At 43.4% G+C, this 22572-nt stretch overlaps 2 protein-coding genes across 8 annotated transcripts in view; both read right to left on the reverse strand.

The window, feature by feature from the left end:
• Nucleotides 1-8767, reverse strand: part of LOC124041446 (myopalladin-like) — a 34699-nt gene extending 25932 nt beyond the window's left edge. For all 3 annotated transcript variants that reach the window (XM_046359032.1, XM_046359033.1, XM_046359031.1), the window contains exons 1-2: nucleotides 8555-8767; nucleotides 6023-7174 (exon numbers count right to left, since the gene is read on the reverse strand). In XM_046359032.1, the coding sequence (XP_046214988.1) occupies nucleotides 6023-7173 (1151 nt within the window). In that variant the 5' untranslated portion in view covers nucleotide 7174; nucleotides 8555-8767. The remainder of the gene's footprint in view (nucleotides 1-6022; nucleotides 7175-8554) is intronic.
• A 1188-nt stretch (nucleotides 8768-9955) lies between these two features.
• On the reverse strand, nucleotides 9956-22388 carry cacul1 (CDK2 associated cullin domain 1). 5 transcript variants are annotated; one of them, XR_006839941.1, is made up of 10 exons: nucleotides 21778-22384; nucleotides 13940-14066; nucleotides 13686-13788; nucleotides 13429-13524; nucleotides 13189-13291; nucleotides 12970-13059; nucleotides 12676-12814; nucleotides 11916-12001; nucleotides 11743-11822; nucleotides 9956-11560 (listed from the first exon to the last, which is right to left on the reverse strand). XR_006839941.1 is itself a non-coding variant. In XM_046359035.1 (9 exons), the coding sequence occupies exons 1-8, from the start codon at nucleotides 22076-22078 to the stop codon at nucleotides 11771-11773; spliced, it is 1011 nt and encodes a 336-aa protein (XP_046214991.1). In that variant the 5' UTR covers nucleotides 22079-22387; the 3' UTR covers nucleotides 9956-11560; nucleotides 11743-11770. The 5 variants fall into 5 exon arrangements, 4 of the variants coding, with proteins under 4 accessions (XP_046214991.1, XP_046214992.1, XP_046214993.1 ...); XM_046359035.1 differs by lacking the exon at nucleotides 11916-12001 and having other exon boundaries at nucleotides 21778-22387; XM_046359036.1 differs by having other exon boundaries at nucleotides 9956-11822.
• Between the last annotated feature and the right edge of the window lie 184 nt (nucleotides 22389-22572).

The following is a 22572-nucleotide window of genomic DNA, read 5'->3' on the forward strand; positions in this document are numbered from 1 at the left end:
AGTCATCTGGATTGCATATCAATTAACAGGTATGCCTTGTTCAAAGTTAATATGTGCAATGTCTTTCCTTCTTAATGTCTTTGAGCCAATCAGTTGTGTTGTGACAAGGTATTGTTGGTATACAGAAGATAACCCTATTTGGTAAAAGACAAAGTCAATATTATGGCAAGAACAGCTCAAATAAACAGAGAAACGACAGTCCATCCTTACTTTAAGACATGAAGGTCAGTCAATACTGAACATTTCAAGAACTTTGAAAGTTTCTTCAAGTGCAGTCTCAAAACCCATCAAGCGCTATGATGTAACAGGCTATCATGAGGACTGCCACAGGAAAGGAAGACCCAGAGTTACTTCTGCTGTAGAGAATAAGTTCATTACAATTACAAGCCTCAGAAATTGCAGCCCAAATAAATGCTTTACAGAGTTCAAGTAACAGATCCATCTCAACATCAACTTTTCAGAGGAGACTATGTGAATTAGGCCTTTACGGTTGAATCGCTGCAAAGAAACCACTACTAAAGGACACTAATAAGAAGAAGAGACTTGCTTGGGCCAAGAAACACAAGCAATGGACATTAGACCGGTGGAAATCTGTCCATTGGTCTGATTAATCCAAATGTGAATTTTTTGGTTCCAGCCATCGCGTCTTTGTAAAACGCCGTAGGTGAAATGATGATCTCTGCATGTGTGGTTCCCACCGTGAAGCATGGAGGAGGAGGTGTGTTTGTGTGGGGGTGCTTTGCTGGTGACACTGTCTATGATTTATTTAGAATTCAAGGCACACTTAACCAGTATGGCTACCACAGCATTCAGCAGCGATACTCCATCCCACCTGATTTGCGCTTAGTGGGACTATCATTTGATTTTCAACAGGATAAAGACCCAACACACCTTCAGGCTGTATAAGGGTTATTTGACCTAGAAGGAGAGTGATGAAGGGCTGCATCAGATGACCTGGCCTCCACGACTGTGGTGGGACTGATCACCAATGCCTCATCATTGTTGGTGATCAGTCCCACCACAGTCGTGTCGTCAGCAAACTTGATGATGGTGTCAGAGTTCTGCGTGGCCACGCAGTCGTGGGTGAACAGGAGTACAGGGACTAAGCACGCACCCTTGAGGGGCCCCGGTGTTGATGGTCAGTGTGGCCGATGTGTCTACCCTCACTACCTGGGGGCGGCCCTTCAGGAAGTCCAGGATCCAGGTACAGAGGGAGGTGTTCAGTCCCAGGGTCCTGAGCTTGGTGAAGATCTTGGAGGGGGCTATGTTGTTAAATGATGCACTGTAGTCAATGAACAGCATTCTTACATAAGTATTCCTTTTGTCCAGGTGGGTGGGGGGCAGTGTGGAGTGCAATAGCGATTGCGTCATCTGTGGATCTGTTGGGACGGTAGACGAACTGGAGTGGGTCCAGTGTGTCTGGGATGATCGTGCTGATGTGAGCCACGACCAGCCTTTCAAAGCATTTCATGGCTATATATGTGAGTGCTAAGGTGCAATAGTAATTCAGGCAGGTTACGTTGGCACGGGGTTCTTGAGCGAGATCACACAGTTGTCCAGAACAGCTGGTGCTCTCATGCATGTTTCAGTGATGCTTGCCTCGAAATCAGCATTGAAGGCATTTATCTTGTTTGTAATCCGTGCTAGTTTTTAAGCCCTGCCACATCTGTCGAGCATCAGAGCCGGCATAGTAGGATTCGATCTTGGTCCTGTATTGATGCTTTGCCTGTTTGATGGCTCATCTGAGTTTGTAGTGGAATTTCTTATAAGCATCCAGGCTAGTGTCACGCTCCTTGAATAATAACAGATGTGAGTGCTACAGGGCGGTAGTCATTGTGGCAGATAGACTTCTTCGGAACAGGAATGATGGTGGTCAGCTTGAGATATGGGGATTACAGACTGGGACAAGGAGAGGTTGAAAATTACTGTGAAGATGCCTACCAGTGGGTCTGCGCATGCTCTGAGAACGCGACCTGGAATACGGTTCGGCACTGTGGCCTTGCGAGTGTTGACCAGATTAAAAGCCTTACTCAAGTCGGAGAGCGAGATCACCCAGTCCTCTGGGACAAGGAGGGGGGCTCATGCATGGCTCAGTTTTGTTTTGTCGAAGCGTGCATAAAATGAATTGAATTCGTTAGGTAGAGGAAGCATCGTTGGGCAGATCAGGGCTAGGTCTTCCTTTGTAATCCGTAATGGGACTGTAGCCCCTGCCACATGCTTTGATCGTCAGAGTCAGTGTAATAGGATTCCACCTTGTTCCTATATTGTCCTTTTGCCTGTATGGGGATTCTGCAGAGGTCGTAGCAGGACTTCTTGTATGCGTTTGTGTTCTCAACCGTTGACTCTGGGTTTGCTGTGATAGTCCTGTGTGCAGTACCTCTGTGTTGATACAGGTCTTTGATTGGAGGGGACATCGTCGGGGATGCATTTCCTGATGAAGCCAGTGATGGAGATGGTTAGCTCGTTGATGCTATTGGCGGAGTCCTGGAACATATTCCAGTCAGCACTAGCAAAGCAGTCCTGCAGCTTAGTCTCCGCTTTGGTGGACCATTTCTCTATGGAGCGTGTCACAGATACTTCCTGTTTGAGCTTATGTTTGAAAACAGGAAGCAGGGGTATTGTGAGTCATGATCTGATTTGCTGAAGGGGGACGAGGGAGGCCTTGTATGCTTACTTGTGGGCATCACGTGTTTTAGTGACGCAGAAGGAAAATCAGTGGCATCAAGAAAAGCAGCCTCCAGGTGCTTGGTTCCTGCTTGTTTATAGCTTCGTACAGTTTGTTAAGTGCCATCTTGTTGTTGTCCTGAGGTGGAATATATACAGTAGTCATGATAACAGATGAAAACTATCGGGAGGTAGAAGGGTCGGTATTTGACCATAGTGTATTCCAAGACAGGTGAACAATAGGTTGCGCTATAGTTTGCACACCATTTGCTGTTTTTGATGAAGAAACTTACCCTTCCCTCTCTGGATTTCCCCGAATCCATTGTCCTGTCTGCTCAGCGAATGGAGAATCCATCGAGTTGGATAGTCATTGAGGGTATCTCTCAGAAAAAAGGAGAATATTGCAGTTACAAGAGTTGATAGCAAATTTGTGATCGGAGGTCATCCATCTTATTATCGAGTGACTGGCCAATAGAATGGAGGGAAGTGGTGGAAGGTTTTCCTTTTGCCCTAGTCTCACAAAGATGCCAGCTCTTCTGCCTCTTTTTCGCTGCCGATTCCTCTTGGGAAGCCCAAAGATTGGGTCGTAAGGTATACAAGAACCCAGGGCAGAAATATTTGTAACTACACATTTTATTCCATAGACACTTCTTTACATCTCTGTTCTCAGCAGACACTCAGCATCCCGGAGTCGCCTCTTCACTGTTGACGTTGAGACTGGTGTTTGCGGTTACTATTTAGTGAAGCTGCCATTTGACGACTAGACACTCTAATGTACTTGTCCTCATGCTTAGTTGTGCACCGGGGCCTCCCACTCCACTTTCTATTCTGGTTAGAGACAGTTTGCGTTGTTCAGTGAAGGGAATAGTACACAGCGTTGTACGAGATCTTCAGTTTCTTGGCAATTTCTCGCTTGGAATAGCCTTAATTTCTCAGAAGAAAGTTCTTTGTTTCTGGCCATTTTGAGCCTGTAATCAAACCTACAAATACTGATGCTCCAGAAACTCAACTAGACTAAAGAAGGACAGTTTGATTGCTTATTTAATCAGAACAACAGTTTTCAGCTGTGCTAACATAATTGCAAAAGGGTTTTCTAATGATAAATCAGCCTTTTAAAATTATAAACTTGGATTAGCTAACACAACGTGCCATTGGAACACAGGAATGATGGTTGCTGATAATGGACCTCTGTATGCCTATGCAGATATTCCCATAAAGAAATCTGCCGTTTCCAGCTACAATAGTCATTTACAACATTAGCAATGTCTACACTGTATTTCTGATCAATTTTATGTTCTTTTAATGGACAAAATATGTGCTTTTCTTTCATAAACAAGGATATTTCTAAGTGGCCCCAAACTTTTGAACTGTAGTGTATATATAAGATAAAACATGTTTTACCAGTCAGGGTGTGGTGACTGGACTTGTATAGTATGCAGGCTACATTTTTACATTTTAGTCATTCGGCAGATGCTCTTATCAGACCAACTGGGGTTAAGTGCCTTGCACAAGGGCACAGACAGATGTTTCACCTAGTCGGCTGGAGGATTCAAACCAGCAACATTTTGGTTACTGGCACAATGCTCTTAACCACTCGGCTACCTGCTGTCATGCCACCTGTAATTGTGTAATCCTAAGGCACTATGCCTTCTGCTGACCTTTTTAAGAACATTCCAAATGACAACAAATGTGTAATGATAGATTTTGATCAATAAAAGTTTAAGATTTGAATGTCTATTTCAGACTCTGTAAGATCCATAACGGAGGGTGTAAGATCCATAACAGTCGTTTTCTTTCCTCTGTAAAGTAATAATGGAAATAACCACATTTTCCAAACTTTTCCTTCGACATGGCTATCCATGTTTTGACTTTGTCAGACTTTGGCTTATATGTTCAGTCTCACCAAAAAGCTTGCCCATTTCATATAACATCGATGATGCTTCCTTCTTTGCTTCATTTCTACAACATGCCAACACTTAGAAGACTGTTTTCTGGGGAAATTTACTCCCACCAAAGGGTTCCATAGATACACACATTTACATTTTGTTTTGTCCAGTCTGTGAGACATTCAAATTGTGATTTTGCATGCAAATGTATGGTCCATAATGCAGGAATCACTCTTCTGTTATATCTTGGCAAATAGGCCACAATCCGTGTTCAGATATTTAAGAGCATTGTTATGTGCTGATAAAACCCATTGGCATTTAGAATGCTGCATACACACACTGGCACACAAACACTGTTATGATCGAATGTTCCAGACATAAAACAAAATACACAAACAGGGGCACCTATAAACAGGGCGTCCGGAAGAGTTAGAGAAATTAGCATTTTTAAGTTGAGTGTATACTGTAAATACTAGCTCAGGGTCGTGGATGTCCTGATCAGCTGGGCACAGTCGTCAATTCAACCATGAAATTGAAATTGTGATTCAACCAGTGTGTGCCCAGTGGGGAGGCATATTTGAATATTTGCATTCAAATTCAAGCCCAAACAAGCAAATATGACTGTTTGCCTGTCAGTTTACAATTGACAAAATACCTATAAGTGCTTTTCTTATTGACCTTCTTTTCTTTGAAACAAAATCAATATATATTTCAAAATGTGTTGAATAAGTACTCCAGCAAAAATACTGGAGTGTTCGTATCTGACAATGTCAACAACATTCTGAATATCAAAATTGGGCCACTTTACATCATATTGCTCACTCACCCTCGATTCCTGTACTTCTTTCATATGTCCATTTAGATTATGTCTTCAACAGGAAAATAACGCATTTGTACTCAGATTCTGCTATGTGGTGAGTAATCGCCTGTTTTAAGGCTCATATGTGCTTGCTGACCACACTGACTCACCGGCTGACTTCTCATGGTATTACATTTCAATGAGGCAAATTTAGAATCGTTTCAGAGAGAATGCAAGAGCATCTCCACCTCCCGGGGAAAGCATGGGGCATTCAAATCAGCTAGCTAGTAAATCACAATAAAACGTGTGTACTACCACCTTGTGTACAACCTTGTGTACTACTATCAAAGTACTACCCGAGTTTACAGTACATTTTCACTTTTTTATTACTAGTCTATATTTTTCCATTTCACCTGAAAGTAGTCTATGGGGATGGGATAAAGTTTCATCAACTGTTCAGATTTGTTACAAAAGCCACTGCTAACTTTAGCCACTGTAAAGCTAGTTAAACTTAGAAATGGCTATTTGAACTGTGGGTGAAAGTTTCTCCTTGCCCTATAAGACTACTTTGTAAAAAAAAAAATGTGACGATATCCTTTAAATGAAGATATGCATCTATGGCTACAAAAACACTAACATTGTAGTTGAGTTTGAACGTTTGGTTTCGCCTTACCGGACTTCGGGCATGGGGAGTCCTTGAACAATGCAGTCCAGTTGGACCTTGCTGCCCTCCGACACCTCCCTGCTTTTCAGTTTCTGGATGAAGTGAGGGGGCTCACAGATGGGGTCGGCTGTGTACACTCCAGGGGTGATCTCCACCAGGGCAGGGCTCTCAGCCTCATCCACTTCATCCGGCTCCAGCACCTCAGAGTCATCATACTGCTCCTCAGTAGTCCTGCAGTCCTGCATGGGGAAGTCAGCGTGCCCATAACCCGGGTCCATGTCCAAACCTTGGACCTCTGGCGGCTGAATGCAAAAGGGATTAGCAGGCCTCTCCATCTCCATTTTGAAGTCTTGGAGAAGAATGGGCCGTTCCCTGTCGTCTGCGTTCAGGGAGTAAATGCTCCCATCGGCTTGGCCCTTGTTGGCTCTGCTCCTATGAGCTTTGCACGATCGGGGCCGTATCCTTTTGGAGCTGTTTGCCTTGAACAGAGAGGAGAGCTCCTCGATGAAGTCTGCTGCCTTGTTGAGGAACTCCTTCTTGGACTGGTTCTCCAGGCCGAATGCCGGGGTGTTCCTCCCCCCAGCCCCTGGTCTCTTAATGTCCTCCCGGTTGTCCTTCACTGCAATATCTTGGATGATGGACGGTGGGAACGACTGTCTGTCTGTCCTCATCGAGTTGTCCTGGATGGACGGTGGGGACGGCTGATATATCTGTTCGTCTGTCCTTATAACATTGTCCTGGAGGGACAGAGGTGGGTATGGCCGTCTCTCTGGCAAGAATTCCGGGTGTGTTGGTAGGGGTTCTTTTAATTCCGGATCAGGCTGGGTGTCGGGAGTGTCGGAGGTGGCAGAGGGGGAGGCCTTGACATCTGACCTCTCTTCGCGGGCCTCGGGTCCAATAGCCTGACAGGCTAGGTTAACACTCTTATCCAGTTCTTCCTGACTCAGGAAGGCTGAGAGGTCTGGGAGCTGGTGTTGCGGCTCGTCCAGCCCCGCAGAGTCCGCCATCTTGCCTTTGAGGGGCCCGTAGACCAGGCGCCGTGAGGAGGAGTCGGAACGACTCATCTCGCTGTGTCTCTGGTGTGCTCGTGCTTCGGCCAAGTAGTTCTCTCTCAAGAGCTGAGATAATGATGTAGGCTGGTCCACGCTGTTCTCTTGCATGCTGTGGGGGAATAAAAGGGTTTAAACGGTTTATTTTAGTGTATCAGTGTATATTTGTATTCCCCCGTGAAACAGTATAATTTAAATAAGTTCAGTCAATGCTTCTCCCATGAACTCAATATTTGACAGAACGAATTAAATGTTGGTAAAATCACAGAATACTTTGGAAGTAATCTCAATAAGATTAACAATGTGTATTCCACTCGTTGGTCATAAAACATTCCTATTTTAGGATGCGCTTCTGCAGTACTACCTTTCTCTTTCAATTGCAATGGAAATTCACAGTACCCCATGCACAAATGCCACCCCCACAAAAACTGTTGACATACAGTGTCATTCTTTGGAATCGGTTTGCCAGGCTTAAACATTCGTGGGGTCATAATTCTAACACAAAATCAGCAAGCAGCCACATGGCTTGGAGTTAGGGCACAGCTACAAACCTGCCTAGGGAGTGTAATTGGTCAATATGACTATTTGTTTCAATAACATACAAAATATCTTGTTTCATTATTCATTAGCAGAAGGAAAACAAACACTAGACTCGGGTCTAGAGTAATCACACCCATTTGAATAATAATAAAAGCATGCCAACGTGTTTCAACCCAGTGCTAAACCACAATGCATTTGATACCTATTAAAATACTATTTTCATTTCAAAACACCTTAAACCTCTTGTGGCCCCAGACAGAGATTAGTTTCATGCATGGACATTGGATCTCACCCAACTTGGATAAGCATAGCTGTTTTCGGTGCATTTAAGACATAATTTTCCTTCATGCCCAGCCTTTAAAAAGCTTTTTGACACTAGCTCCAAGTAGTTATTGAATCCAGAAACGGGATAGGGTACACAGATGCTACTGACACTCAAATCTGCGCAATTAAGAGAGGCAGCAATGCCCCTTCCAACAGACTTGCAGCCACAGCTGTTGTGTACATGAATCCTTTGCAAACAGCCTCCAAGCCCCCCCCCCCCCCCCCCCCCCCCCAAGTCATATCTAATTATAGTAAGGGCTCAGTTTACATGAACAAATTCAAGAAAAAAACAGTTATCCTCATCTTCTGTGCACTCAAAAGTATTTGATCACTTACCAAAAAAATCTAATCACACAAACAAATAATTTTGTTTGAGTTTGAGGGAGGCACTGAACACTGAGAAAAAGCAACAATACCACCCAGGTTCACGGTAGAACTATTCAAACGTAACAGTCACTTCAAAATAAATCATATAAGCCTTAAGCCCATGCTTGCCCAATGAAGTGGGTCTATGTGAAACCTGCTGAGAGTTTACTGTACACCAATTCATTGGTGGATGATGTATGAACCCAAACGACAGTCAATAGGACACTTATGAACGACAGGTAACAGGGGTTGGGTGTTTTACCTTCAAATAAACCCCAGCGGGAGCTTGTGGTAATCCTCGGAGCACACCTTTGCTCAAAGAGAGGCGATTCTGGTCTTCCGTTGGTGGTGGCCACCTGGGAAAATGTGAACACAAGAGGCAGCTTCCCCGGCCGGCTTCCCAATTACTTGAACAGAGTTAACCTTGGAGTTTACTGGGACATGTGGAGGCGAGTAGCTAGGGCAACCTGTCACCAGTAAAAGTAATAACATTTGTGAGTGCACTAGTCGCAGGTTATTTTGGGGTGGCCCGGACCATGTGTCTGGGTGGCGTCTAAGCTCATTGGCCAGTGGAGGCGTTCTGGAAAGGGATCCCTCCTCCGGCAGCACATACAGTAGTCTGTCAAAGCACAGCCACTCCACCGAATTCTAAGCTCCTTGTTGAGCCTCCGGACACACTAATGTTAACCGGCAGGTTACTGGTGTTTATTAACAACAAAGTGTGTGCTCTTGGTGAACTACCACTCTATATTTGATCTCATGAACATTGATATCTTGACTATGACTTCCTAATGATTATATACACAAGAGTTTACAAAACATTCGAAACCCCTTCCTGAGTTGCACCCCCTTTTGCCCTCAGAACAGCATCAATTTGTCAGGGAAAGGTCTTTACAAGGTGTCGAAAGCATTCCACAGGGATGCTTTTGACACACATGGGAAAATGTTGTGAAAAACCCAGCAGCGTAGCAGTTCTTGAAACACTCAAACTGGTGCATCTGGCAACTACTACCATAACCCATTCAAAGGCACTTGTCACGCCTTGGTCTTAGTACTATGTGTTTTCTTTAATTATTTGTTCAGGCCAGGGTGTGACATGGGTTTATTGTATTGTCGTATTGGGGTTTTTGTAGGCATTGGGATTGTGGTTGATTAGGGGTGTGTCTAGTATAGGCTTGGCTGCCTGAGGCGGTTCTCAATCAGAGTCAGGTGATTCTTGTTGTCTCTGATGGGGAACCGTATTTAGGTAGCCAGGGTTTCACTGTGTATTTCGTGGGTTATTGTCTCTGTGTAGTTTCACATTCAGTTTGTTGTTTTGTATAGTTATTTCATGTGTCACTTTTTCCATTAAAGTCATGAGTAACCACCACGCTGCATTTCGGTCCGACTCTCTTTCGACAAACGACGTTACAGCACTTAAGTGTTTTGTCTGGCACACACACACAATCCATGTCTCAAGGCTTATAAGTCCTTCTTTAACCTGTGGATTTAATAAGGGATCATAGTGTTCACGTGGATTCACCTGGTCAGTGCATATCATTGAAAGAGCAGGTGCTCCTAATGTTTCATATACTCAGTGTATCTATACTGCGTCATTCAACTCGGGCATGAAATGAAAAAAATATAATTGGCCTGCTACAAAGATAACGTATCAGAGAAGAGGTCCAGCAATATGCCTTTATTTCAGTACTTGCTCTTAAACAATGCTTAAAGACACTAATTACAACTTAATGAATGCCATAATTTCACGCATCCGAGTATCCTGCATTGTTTAAGCCTGTATTTAATTATTTGAACCTTTATTCACAGTACTAATTAACTTAGGAGAAACTCTGCCTGGTGTATATTTAGTCCATCATTACTCCGCCCACAAGATTCCACAGGTGATAATATACATCATTTTCAAGATGTGTTTATTGAAAGTAAAACTGTACATAAGACAATGAATGAGTCATCTCCAACATCCTCACAGGAAAACAATCACAACCAAGCTCGAGCATCACATTACACTTAAAACAGTGCAAAGAGCTGTATCAAATACTTTCACTCAACATAAACATGTAACAAAGGAAGGTCAAATTGATCATCTGGGCAACTTGAGAGAACAGCAGGATTATTCAACATCCACCTACTGTACATCATTTGACATCATCACTGTAACCAAATTCGTAACATTTTCAAAATTGGATTGTAATCAATTGGCTCAGTCACTTGATATAATGCACAGGCTAATGCAGCAACAGCAGCAACATGGGGAGACCGACGCCATCATTTCTGGAGTCGCAATGCAACTTTTAATAACAGGGAATAAAAACATTGTGAATCATCTTTAGCGTACTTGGCAAATATGATTTGGTTAGACAACTCAATAAAAGCGAAATGTAATCCTTTAAAAAAAATATCTACACAACCTTTTCACAGTTATAACCTAAACTTTACTCAAAATGTAAGGGACCATGCTTTGCTGCTTTTTGTACCCATTGAGAAAGAAATACTGTTATGCCGGACAGATTCTATTCTGTAAATCCCAGATAAACAAGACTTGGGAGGTGGATTGGTTTAAAGTTGCCATGGATAGACATTTTAAATGTGTGCCGAGATTACAAAGACAAGCCCCTTTAGCTTAAAAAAAATCACTGGGGAGAATCAAGACTGACCTGACTGATACAAAAAGGGACACAATATTAGTTAAACAAGAGACAGGAATCAAGTGTTCTACACAACAACAAATGAGGAATAGCAGCAGACTGTCAGTTACTCAATCAGATCAATAAGACCAACAGGAGATCCGGGTGGTCCCGGTTAGAGATCAGGGCCATGTTCATTAGTTTCGAAAAGGGAGGGACTACCCAGATTTGTCCAATCAGAAACAAGCCTTTTTGTTTTCCATTGTAAAATATATCTGTCCATTTTTATTTTTTTGCCGCATGCCCTAATGAACACGACCCATGATTGACAGAGTATACAATATGTGGTCAAACTGGGATTCATGCCCATCCACCTGTTTTTTTATTGTATTTATTTAACTTGGCAAGTCAGTTAAGAAAATATTCTTATTTACAATGACGGCATACCCCTGCCAAGCCCTAACCCGGACGACGCTGGGCCAATTGTGCGCCGCTTGTGACACAGCCTGGAATCAAACCAGGTCTGTAGTGACGCCTATAGCACTGAGATGCAGTGCTTTATACCGCTGCGCCACTCGGGAGCCTAAAATGGCATCTGTTAGGCAACTTGAATATCCCAACAAAGCAGAGCAGAAGGCACACTAATGGAAAAATAAGAACAAACCCATTAAACCTCGTAGTATCTTAACAATAAAGATGAATTTATCATCAAAAACTGAAAGAACAATGATGCACCATCATTAATTCACTGTGCTTTTCAGAGGCAAAGACAGTGTCCACTACAACTCGCGTGGGTCAAAAATGAAGCTTGTCTGACGCTCACCCACTCAGCATCAGAGAATCTTCGTCATTCACAGTGTTTTGTCAATTTGGGTTGAGCCAGGTCGCTGACGGTCAGAGCATCTGCATAAAAATAAAAATCAACAACCAGTTACTCATATTTGTGTACATATTTTTTTCAATACGTCTGATTATGAATGATGCAAATAAGGTTACATTTTTAAAGTCAATAGCAAGCAATGGATGCATCATCCTTATTCTATGCAGACTCCTCGCTGGCTCTCTTGCGAGACTGGTCACCTCTGCAAAACAAAAAGAAAGCTTAATCAAAAACCAGGGCTGTGTTCATTTGGGGCACAACCGAAGAAAATGGTCCGAAATGGGGATGTACCATCTGAACTTGTTGTTTAATGCTCATTTTTGTTTTATTTTTTCTTCAATTTTACCCCTTTTTCTCCCCAATTTCGTGGTATCCAATTGTTTAGTAGCTACTATCTTGTCTCATCGCTACAACTCCCATACAGGCTCGGGAGAGACAAAGGTTGAAAGTCATGCGTCCTCCGATACACAACCCAGCCAAGCCGCACTACTTCTTAACACAGCACGAAGCCAGCCGTGTCGGAGGAAACACTGTGCACCTGGAAATCTTGGTTAGCGCGCACTGTGCCCAGCCCGCCACAGGAGTCGCTGATGCGCAATGGGACAAGGATATCCCTACCGGCCAACCCCTCCCTAACCCGGACGATGCTAGGCCAATTGTGCGTCGCCCCACGGACGTCCCGGTTACGACAGAGCCTGGGTCTGTCCCAGAGTCTCTGGTGGCACATCTGGTGCTGCAGTACAGTGCCCTTAACCACTGCGTCACCCAGGAGGCCTCATTTTTGTTTTCTGTTGCAAAATGTTTTCCTAATGAACACAACCCTGGCGGGAAGTAATTATTATTATTTTTTGCTAAACTCTGACTTATGACACTCACCTGGGAAAACCATTCAGAGATAGCTCCATTTGTAGTTTCTGGTCACGAGCAGCATAGTCAGAGAGCTGGGATTCCACTGTTGGGGGGTTGATTTGAGGAATGAATCCAGAGAAGACAGCTGGGGCTAAATGTGCCCAATCTGAAACAGGTAACCAATAGTCATTGTGGGAGACCCACAAATAGTGCTTAAATGCATATTTCTACAATCGTGCTCGACAGTTACAGTAGTTAAGCGTAACTATTTCATTAGCAGCATGTGTTGTAGCATTTGAAAAAGAAAGAGAAAGCGCTCACCGGGCCAAAGAGTATACAAGCCTTTGACCACACTGGCCATTGTGGAAGGTCTGACTTGAAAAGGCATGGAATGGGCTTCGAGGAGAAGCGCTAAAAGGAAAAACAGAGAAAGAAAAAGAAAAGATAATTAACAACAACACAATTTTAAGTCATACGAGTCATAAGCTAAATAGTTTTGGGTTTGGATTGCACGGCATGGTGTCAGTCCACTGTACTCACGTATTAATGTGTCTACATGTTTTTCTGCAACATGATCGGTAAAAAGCTTCATGAGATCTTCTCGCAGGTCTCGGTTTAGCTTCGTTTCAATGTAGAACTTATTCTTAGAAATTAGGAAGAAAAACATGCGTGTGTGAAAGGAGTATATGATTAAGGTCTGCTCTGACCATTGACGGAGTAGGCTAAATTTGTATCTGGGAAACTGCCTCAAAGAGATGAGCAGCTTAAATGGGTACATACCATGTAGATGAATACGGGAACTATGCATTGAAGAGCATCTGTGTACCGAGTTAGAGCAATGTTGAAATTCTCAATTAAATTCCGTGGTGGACTAATCTGATAAAATATCAGAAAAATATCAGTGTTAATTTATCAGGTTATTATACACTTTTTAGGGGTGAAACAAGATACTACCCACTTTTCTGTTTTGTTTTCCCATGGCAAACCTTTTTGGTACAGTATGGTACATAGATCCCGGGTTCTATGTTTCCACTTACTTGAAGATCAGAAGAGACTTGTTGAAGATGGGTAGTAATCTTCAGCATCAAGTCTTTGTACAGTAGCTCAGAGTGCTGTTGACAAACACACTTGTACACACAGCTGAAACAGGGAAAGGAAAACAACTATTAAAAACGGACCAGTTGCAATAGCTCCCCTCTAAGGTCTCAAACATGAGTACGGCAGTTCCACGTGTTAATTTCTTTCAAAAGCTACGTGAGAAATCAACCCAGTCACACTGTTTGAGTCTCACCTGTAAATCTGCTCATATGAAATGGAGATGTGGTCCATGGGGTTTTGTATTAGCAGGTGGTCAATGGCTTTCTCCAGGTTCGGCCAGTATGTGGTTCTATAGTCCTCTTCGGTCATTGCATTCATTACTGAACCACACAATGATGAAAGAGGAGGTTATTTTCACAATGACTTGAGCCATCACAAATATATACATCTTCATGATTATGGGGGAGGTCAATTACTTTGTCAAGCCGTGGAAATGTTATAAGCATGAGTTCGCCGTTCGTAAAGAGAATAAATCTGTTTATTCTGTCAAGACACGAGGAGCGCGCATGACAAGGACAGCTAGAGTTCACCTGATTGGTAGGGCTAAGCATTCATAGGTAATTGAAAATGGTGAAAAACATCTACTACATTCCCATTAAAAAAAAGTGTTAATATAGCTGTAATACTATATTGTGATCCACTTTAGTCTGATTAATATTTTAAGGCAGAATATTGTAGTTGGGCAACATTGCGATGTTGACGCATGGTTCATTTTCATATTCTGAGTCTATAGCATTGATTATTCAAATCGACACAAACATGAAATTATGGCTGATAGTACATTTGTTGAAAGTAACAAGTATTACAAACCAGAAACATGGAGATTAGACGGATAGTGTACTTCTCGCCAGCTGTTACTTCCGTCCCAAGGCTGTGTTACTCCCACCCAGCATGCAAGTACAAGAATAACATTGCAGTAGTTCTGTTCTCAGTTTATTTCATTTAAACTCCTTTACCCTAGAAATGTAATTACAGTTGCTGATGGTGGAGGACATACAGTGCATTCGGTAAATATTCAGACCCCTCGACTTTTTCCACGTGTTTAGTCACAGCCCTATTCTAAAAACAGATTTTCTTTTCCCCGTCTCATCAATACCTCACAATGACAAAGCAAAAACAGGTTTTTAGAAATGTTTGCAAATGTAAAAAATAAAATATCACAATTACATAAAGTATTAGTCAAAACGTTTGGACACACCTACTCGTTTAAGGCTTTTTCTTTACATCTACTATTTTCTACATTGTAGAATAATAGTGAAGACAAACTATGAAATAACATATGGAATCACATAGTAACCAAAAGTGTTAAATCAAAATATATTTTATATTTGAGATTCTTCAAAGTAGCCAACCTTTGCCTTGATGACAGCTTGGCATTCTCTCAACCAGCTTCACCTGGAATGCTTTTCCAAAAGTCTGGAAGGAGACCCCATATGCTGAGCACTTGCTGGTTGCTTTTCCTTCACTCCGCGGTCCAACTCATGCCAAACCATCTCAATTGGGTTGAGGTTGGGTGATTGTGGAGAACAGGTAATCTGATGCAGCACTCCACTCTCCTTGATCAAATAGCCCTTACACAGCCTGGCGGCGTATTTTGGGTCATTGTCTTGTTGAAAATCAAATGACAGTCCCACTAAGCCAAAACCAGATGGGATGGCTTTTCGCTACAGAATGCTGTAATAGTAATGCTGATTAAGTGTGCCTTAAACTCTAAATAAATCACAGACAGTGTCATCTGAAGAGCACCCCGACACAATCACACCTCCTCCTCCATGCTTCATGGTGGGAACCACACATGCGGAGATCATCCGTTCGCCTACTGTACTCTGCGTCTAACAAAAACACGGTGGTTGGAACCAAAAGTTTCAAATTTGGACTCAGACCAATTGAAAGATTTACACCGGTCTAAGGTCCATTGCTCGTGTTTCTTGCCCAAGCAAGTCTCTTCTTATTGGTGTCCTTCAGAGGTGGTTTCTTCACGGTAATTTGACCATGAAAGCCTGATTCACCCAGTCTCCTCTGAACAGTTGATTTTGAGATATGTTTGAGCTGTTCTTGCCATAATATGGACTTTGTCTTGTACCAAATAGGGCTGTCTTCTGTAAACCACCCCTACCTTGTCACAGCACAACTGATTGACTCAAACGCATTAAGGAAAGAAATTCCACACCTGTTAATTGAAATGCATTCCAGGTGACTACCTCATGAAGCTGATTGAGAGAATGCCAAGAGTGTGCAAAGCTGTCATCAAGGGAAAGGGTGGCTTCTTTGAATAAACTATATTTTGATTTGTTTAACACTTTGGTAACGACAGACGTGAAGCTCTTTGCCACATTCTCCTCCCTCCTGAATCCTCCCCCCCCCCCTCCTCCCTCTCTGCAGATGACTTCGTCAACCATTTTGAAAAGAAGATCGACGACATCCGATCCTCGTTTGCTAAGTCAAACAACACCGCTGGTTCTGCTCACACTGCCCTACCCTGTGCTCTGACCTCTTTCTCCCCTCTCTCTCCAGATGAAATCTTGCGTCTTGTGACGGCCGGCCGCCCAACAACCTGCCCGCTCGACCCTATCCCCTCCTCTCTTCTCCAGACCATTTCCGGAGACCTTCTCCCTTACCTCACCTCGCTCATCAACTTATCCCTGACCGCTGGCTACGTCCCTTCCGTCTTCAAGAGAGCGAGAGTTGCACCCCTTCTGAAAAAACCTACACTCGATCCCTCCGATGTCAACAACTACAGACCAGTATCCCTTCTTTCTTTTCTCTCAAAAACTCTTGAACGTGCCGTCCTTGGTCAGCTCTCCCGCTATCTCTCTCAGAATGACCTTCTTGATCCAAATCAGTCAGGTTTCAAGACTAGTCATTCAACTGAGACTGCTCTTCTCTGTATCACGGAGGCGCTCCGCACCGCTAAAGCTAACTCTCTCTCCTCTGCTCTCATCCTTCTAGACCTATCGGCTGCCTTCGATACTGTGAACCATCAGATCCTCCTCTCCACCCTCTCCGAGTTGGGCATCTCCGGCGCGGCCCACGCTTGGATTGCGTCCTACCTGACAGGTCGCTCCTACCAGGTGGCGTGGCGAGAATCTGTCTCCTCACCACGCGCTCTCACCACTGGTGTCCCCCAGGGCTCTGTTCTAGGCCCTCTCCTATTCTCGCTATACACCAAGTCACTTGGCTCTGTCATAACCTCACATGGTCTCTCCTATCATTGCTATGCAGACGACACACAATTAATCTTCTCCTTTCCCCCTTCTGATGACCAGGTGGCGAATCGCATCTCTGCATGTCTGGCAGACATATCAGTGTGGATGACGGATCACCACCTCAAGCTGAACTTCGGCAAGACGGAGCTGCTCTTCCTCCCGGGGAAGGACTGCCCGTTCCATGATCTCGCCATCACGGTTGACAACTCCATTGTGTCCTCCTCCCAGAGCGCTAAGAACCTTGGCGTGATCCTGGACAACAAACTGTCGTTCTCAACTAACATCAAGGCGGTGGCCCGTTCCTGTAGGTTCATGCTCTACAACATCCGCAGAGTACGACCCTGCCTCACACAGGAAGCGGCGCAGGTCCTAATCCAGGCACTTGTCATCTCCCGTCTGGATTACTGCAACTCGCTGTTGGCTGGGCTCCCTGCCTGTGCCATTAAACCCCTACAACTCATCCAGAACGCCGCAGCCCGTCTAGTGTTCAACCTTCCCAAGTTCTCTCACGTCACCCCGCTCCTCCGCTCTCTCCACTGGCTTCCAGTTGAAGCTCGCATCCGCTACAAGACCATGGTGCTTGCCTACGGAGCTGTGAGGGGAACGGCACCTCAGTACCTCCAGGCTCTGATCAGGCCCTACACCCAAATAAGGGCACTGCGTTCATCCACCTCTGGCCTGCTCGCCTCCCTACCACTGAGGAAGTACAGTTCCCGCTCAGCTCAGTCAAAACTGTTCGCTGCTCTGGCTCCCCAATGGTGGAACAAACTCCCTCACGACGCCAGGACAGCGGAGTCAATCACCACCTTCCGGAGACACCTGAAACCCCACCTCTTTAAGGAATACCTAGGATAGGATAAAGTAATCCTTCTCACCCCCCCCTTAAAATATTTAGATGCACTATTGTAAAGTGGTTGTTCCACTGGATGTCATAAGGTGAATGCACCAATTTGTAAGTCGCTCTGGATAAGAGCGTCTGCTAAATGACTTAAATGTAAATGTAAATGTAAGCTTGGCATTCAGGCCAAAGAGTTATTAGTTTCAACAAACCAGAGAATCTTGTTTGTCACGGTCAGAGTCTAGGTGGCTTTTGGCAAACTCCAATGTGCTGTCATGTGCCTTTTCCTGAGGAGTGGCTTCTGTCTGGTCACTCTACCATTTAGACCTGATTGGTGGAGTGCTGCAGAGATGGTTGTCCTTCTAGAAGGTTCTCCCATCTCCACAGAGGAGCTCTATCAGAGTGACCATCAGGGCCTTGGTCACCTCCCTTGGTCACCTCTCCCCCGATTGCTCAGTTTTGCAGGGCGGCCAGCTCTAGGAAAACTCTTCTTCCTAGTCTTCTTACATTTATGAATGATGGAGGCCACTGTGCTCTTGGGGACATTCAATGCTGCAGATATTCTTTGGTACCCTTCCCCAGATCTGTGCCTCGGACACAATCCTGTCTCTACGGACAATTCCTTCAACCTCATGGCTTGGTTTTTGCTCCGACATGCACTGTCAACTGTGGGACCTTATATAGACAGGTGTGTGCCTTTCCAAATCATGTCCAATCAATTGAATTTACCACAAGTGGACTCCAATCAAGTTGTACAAACATCTCAAGGATGATCAATGGAAACAGGATGCACCTGAGTTCAATTTTGAGTCTCATGGCAAAGGGTCTGAATACTTATGTAAATCTGAAATTTCCATTTAATACATTTAAAAAATGTCTGAAACCTATTTTCGCTTTGTCATTATGGGGTATTGTGTATAGATTGCTGTGGATTTTTATTTTATCCATTTTAGAATAAGGCTGTAACTTAACAGAATGAAAAAAGTTAAGGGGTCTGAATACTTTCCGAACTTACTGCATATAAGTTGTTTTCCATTAGAATATTGTGTAATTATGGGAGAAAAAAAGTTGTGTCCCGTTTCTCTCCAAAGTCATGTGATATAAAGTGAAAACTGCAGGTTTCAAACAATTAAGGAACAGGAAAAATAGTGATGCTAATTATAGGCAATAACTTTCTTCTGGAAAGGCTTTCTTTAAAACCTTCTCAATTTAATGTTAACTAGCTACAAATGTAGCATATACCTACCAGAATGATATGATTATTTGCATCAATCCACTGGCAATTTGTTTTGCGAACTCCATCTCCTGCACACTGCAGAAACATGCGAACCAAACAACAGTGCTAGGTGCCTGCGCACTTGTGACAGAGCAAAAATCTTATTTTTTTTAAGAAAAAAAAAGAGAAACCTGTAACCTGCTTATTTCTGACTCAGTTGACATCCATTTCAATAGTAGTCCTACTATTAGCCTACTTGCACAGTACAGCCTGGATTGGACTAGCCCAATATTGGCCTAACGTTAAATTACTCCTTAGTCCAATGAACTTAAAATCTCTCTTTAAAAAGGGCAAATTGCCTATGGAAACCATATAAACGTGAATCGATTCTCAATTGCTGTACAGTTCTAAAACATAAATACCTCTACTTTCATATCACATCAAAAGAATTTCACAAAAGCCAAATACACACTTACTGTACACTGTTTTAACACAGTTGCAGGTCACCATATTTTTCAGTGACAACACCTTTGTGGCGTCTGTCTTCCATTTACATACATGTTCAGAGAAGCAGATAGAGTGGACTACCTGTGCTAATTAGCTGTCTTCTGAAAACAAGTGCTGTAATATGGAAATATGACCATGTGGAAACCATAACCCTATAAAAAGGTGTGTATGAATTTAACCTTCTGTTTTTAGGAAATCATTTATTGGGGATAGGGTTGGGGCTAGGGTTGGCCTGACTGAAAGACCAAAATGTGATTCAGAGTACATGCCACCTTTGCTCATAGAATTTCTTTCACACAGGGAGCTTTTCCTTCGCCGAGTGAGCCGTTAGTGAAATTTTGTATACTCACTTCTCAAGGAACCACTACACCACTGATTCCAAACAAGGACCTTCCAACCATAGGGTGCAAAGGTCATAACAGTCATTAACACTTGTCTGCTTCCCGGGGCAAGTAAAAAACATTGTTGGACAAGAGGATTATAGCTATATTGCGCATTGTTGACTGCTCCACGGCTCCCGTTTTTTAAAACTTTTACAGATGCACATTTGAGAGCATCCTGCTGGGCAAAATATTTTTGGGGGAGGGGCCTATTTTGGGGGGGAGGGGGTTGCCTGTTTTGCATGTTATTTTGGCATTAATACATGTCACATATCAGTTTGCAAAAAGTGTAAAACAAATTATAACCATTTAGTTAATAAAGCCGCATACAAACACGGTCTCTTTGCTTTCTTGAGTAAGGCAGCTCCAAAATTAAGTCGTTTCAGCCTAGCTCAGTGCTTTCTGTTGTGGTGGGGTTATACTAAGTGTATGTTGTGTAGTAATCTGTTAGTAGCCCATGTGCCTCACCCTAATAATTTGGTTCCTTTTCTCTTCATAATTTAGCCTATTGTTTTTACTTGGTGGTGCACATGTAGCCTATTGCCTGTTTTAGAGAAATGTCATTATTGAATATTGTAAGAGCTTTCATTGTCTGCTTAGATGCCCACTTTATTTATTATACGGTCCTGACTTGGTGTACAGGGAGAATACCATAAGAACGGCCCATGTTCTGAATTATTTCGCTGTACTTTTCAAAAGTGCTGAACAAATAGTTATATTGACTACGTATGTCCTAGCTCCATCAATCATGTCTTAATCGAAAATGACGGATTGCCCCTTATCCGCTCGTAGTCCCCTTATGCCATAGTTTGTACATCTCAATTGTCAATAGAAACCAGATTTTTTTAAGCAAGTCAACCATATCAGCTATGTTTTTGTAAAGGCACTAAATGAGGCTGAATGAACTGTTTCGCTGCCAGACAAGGCTCCACTGATAGCCAGGTGTAACAGTGCTAAGGTGTTTGGACAGCTTTATGTAGGCCCTAACAGTTTGTGAGCACCGTTTGTCACCGTTGTAGTCCAATTAATGTATTGTGGCTTTGCTGGCATGCAAAGCCACCACCAAGATCTACATGCTAAAATCGCCACTGTTCCTATGTTGTCAAGATCTCCCCTGAACACTGAATATTTTAACCTTACAATTAAATAAACATTGAGTTAGCTACTTCACCCATCTCAGCCATTTGATCTCTGGTTCATTGAATGAGAGAATTATTTTATTAAGACAAGTATTTGGTTGTAATTGCAATGTTTGCAGGGTTGCGAACCCTCCTCCTGGAGAGTCAAGGAGAGCTACTGGGTGTGCAGGCTTTTGCTCCAGCCTTGCTTTGAACATAACACATTGTAAAAAAAAAGCAGCTGCTCAACAGGACCTTAATAAAACTGACTCTGGTGTGTTTGAGCAGGGTTGGAGAAAAAGCCTGCACACCCAGTAGCTCTCCAGTTGGAGGGTTGACAGATCAAATGTTTTATAGAGTATCCCACCAGCACAGTATTTTAAGTTGTGGGGAGTTAAGTGCCTTACTCAAGACCACAATGACAGGAAATATCAACTGCCTTCCAATGTCAATATCAGAATGAAAGTTATTTAGCTCTTCCTTGCATCACACAACCAAATGTGTCACCTTTTTGGACCATGGTGTTACAGACCTTTTTTTGGTGGGGGACAAGTGACTTGAGCTTTGGACAACTATAACAATTAGGACACGTGGCTAAACAAGTGATTATCAGGCCATGACAGTAGCCAAACTACTCCACTGACGTGTAGGCCAAAGGCAATGCAATGGCAATAACTTAATTGTATGGCAAGCTACATCCCCATCCCATGCCATAAACATTAGGCCGTCATAATTAGTGCTTTTAATGCTGATGCTTTCAACTTACGAAACTTTGAGCCTGAGTTCAGGGTCAGTTTCCCTGCGATGGACGCCGCCGATGGGCTGTCAGTCTCGCTGGTGTCACTGCTCACGCTGCTCGAGTCTGAATCCATGAACTTTAAACTGCTGCTGGAACTGGAACAAACCTTTGAGTGGTTCTCCTGCGCAGCTACATCTCGCGTGGCTAGACCCGGTGAGATAGATAGGGGCTGGGGTACATCTGACAGTTCATTCCTGAGATAGAGGACTTGTCCACTGGCACTGTTCGCACAGTAGTTATGGTTGTAGTCGTCTTCCATGTCCTCCATGCTTTAGCTTTGCAAGTTGTCTGAGGAAAATCTTCATGAATTTCAAGTTCGATTTGAAAATGTGCGTTTTTAGAGCACCATCCCTTTACACCTTGTACGCTAGCTGCTGCATGGAAAACTGTTTTACGACACTTTGCAGCATTTTCTTTTAGGCAGAGCCTGAACTGGGGCAGAATGGCAATGTAGTTAAAATCATGCAATGACTACAATGTGCGTTCAGTTCACTTGAACGTTAACTACATTGCGGAACGGTTTGTACGTTTCCCCAAAACGTTTTTGAACAGACTTCGCCGTACGTTTTCTGTCGTTTGGTGTATGGCGCGGTGTGACCAGAGATATTAAAAGGAGGAGATAGCAATCCAAATTGGAAATTAATGGAGGAACGTGTAACGCCTTTACCAAGCAGACTGTCGACCAATTGCGTTCACGTTGTCATAGTGCGTCACGCGGTTACTAAACGAATCGTCACACAATCTCTTCTCTAGTGCCGCGCT

The sequence above is a fragment of the Oncorhynchus gorbuscha genome, linkage group LG08 (assembly GCF_021184085.1).
Source record: "Oncorhynchus gorbuscha isolate QuinsamMale2020 ecotype Even-year linkage group LG08, OgorEven_v1.0, whole genome shotgun sequence".
NCBI classification, from domain to species: domain Eukaryota; kingdom Metazoa; phylum Chordata; class Actinopteri; order Salmoniformes; family Salmonidae; genus Oncorhynchus; species Oncorhynchus gorbuscha.

Coding starts and splice junctions, on each gene's coding strand:
- cacul1 (XM_046359035.1), bottom strand. CDS start 22,078: ATGGAGGACATGGAAGACGACTACAACCATAACTACTGTGCGAACAGT. Junction 13,525..13,685: donor AAGTCTCTTCTGATCTTCAA/GTAAGTGGAAAC, acceptor ATATTTTATCAG/ATTAGTCCACCACGGAATTT. Junction 12,815..12,969: donor CTTGTATACTCTTTGGCCCG/GTGAGCGCTTTC, acceptor TACCTGTTTCAG/ATTGGGCACATTTAGCCCCA.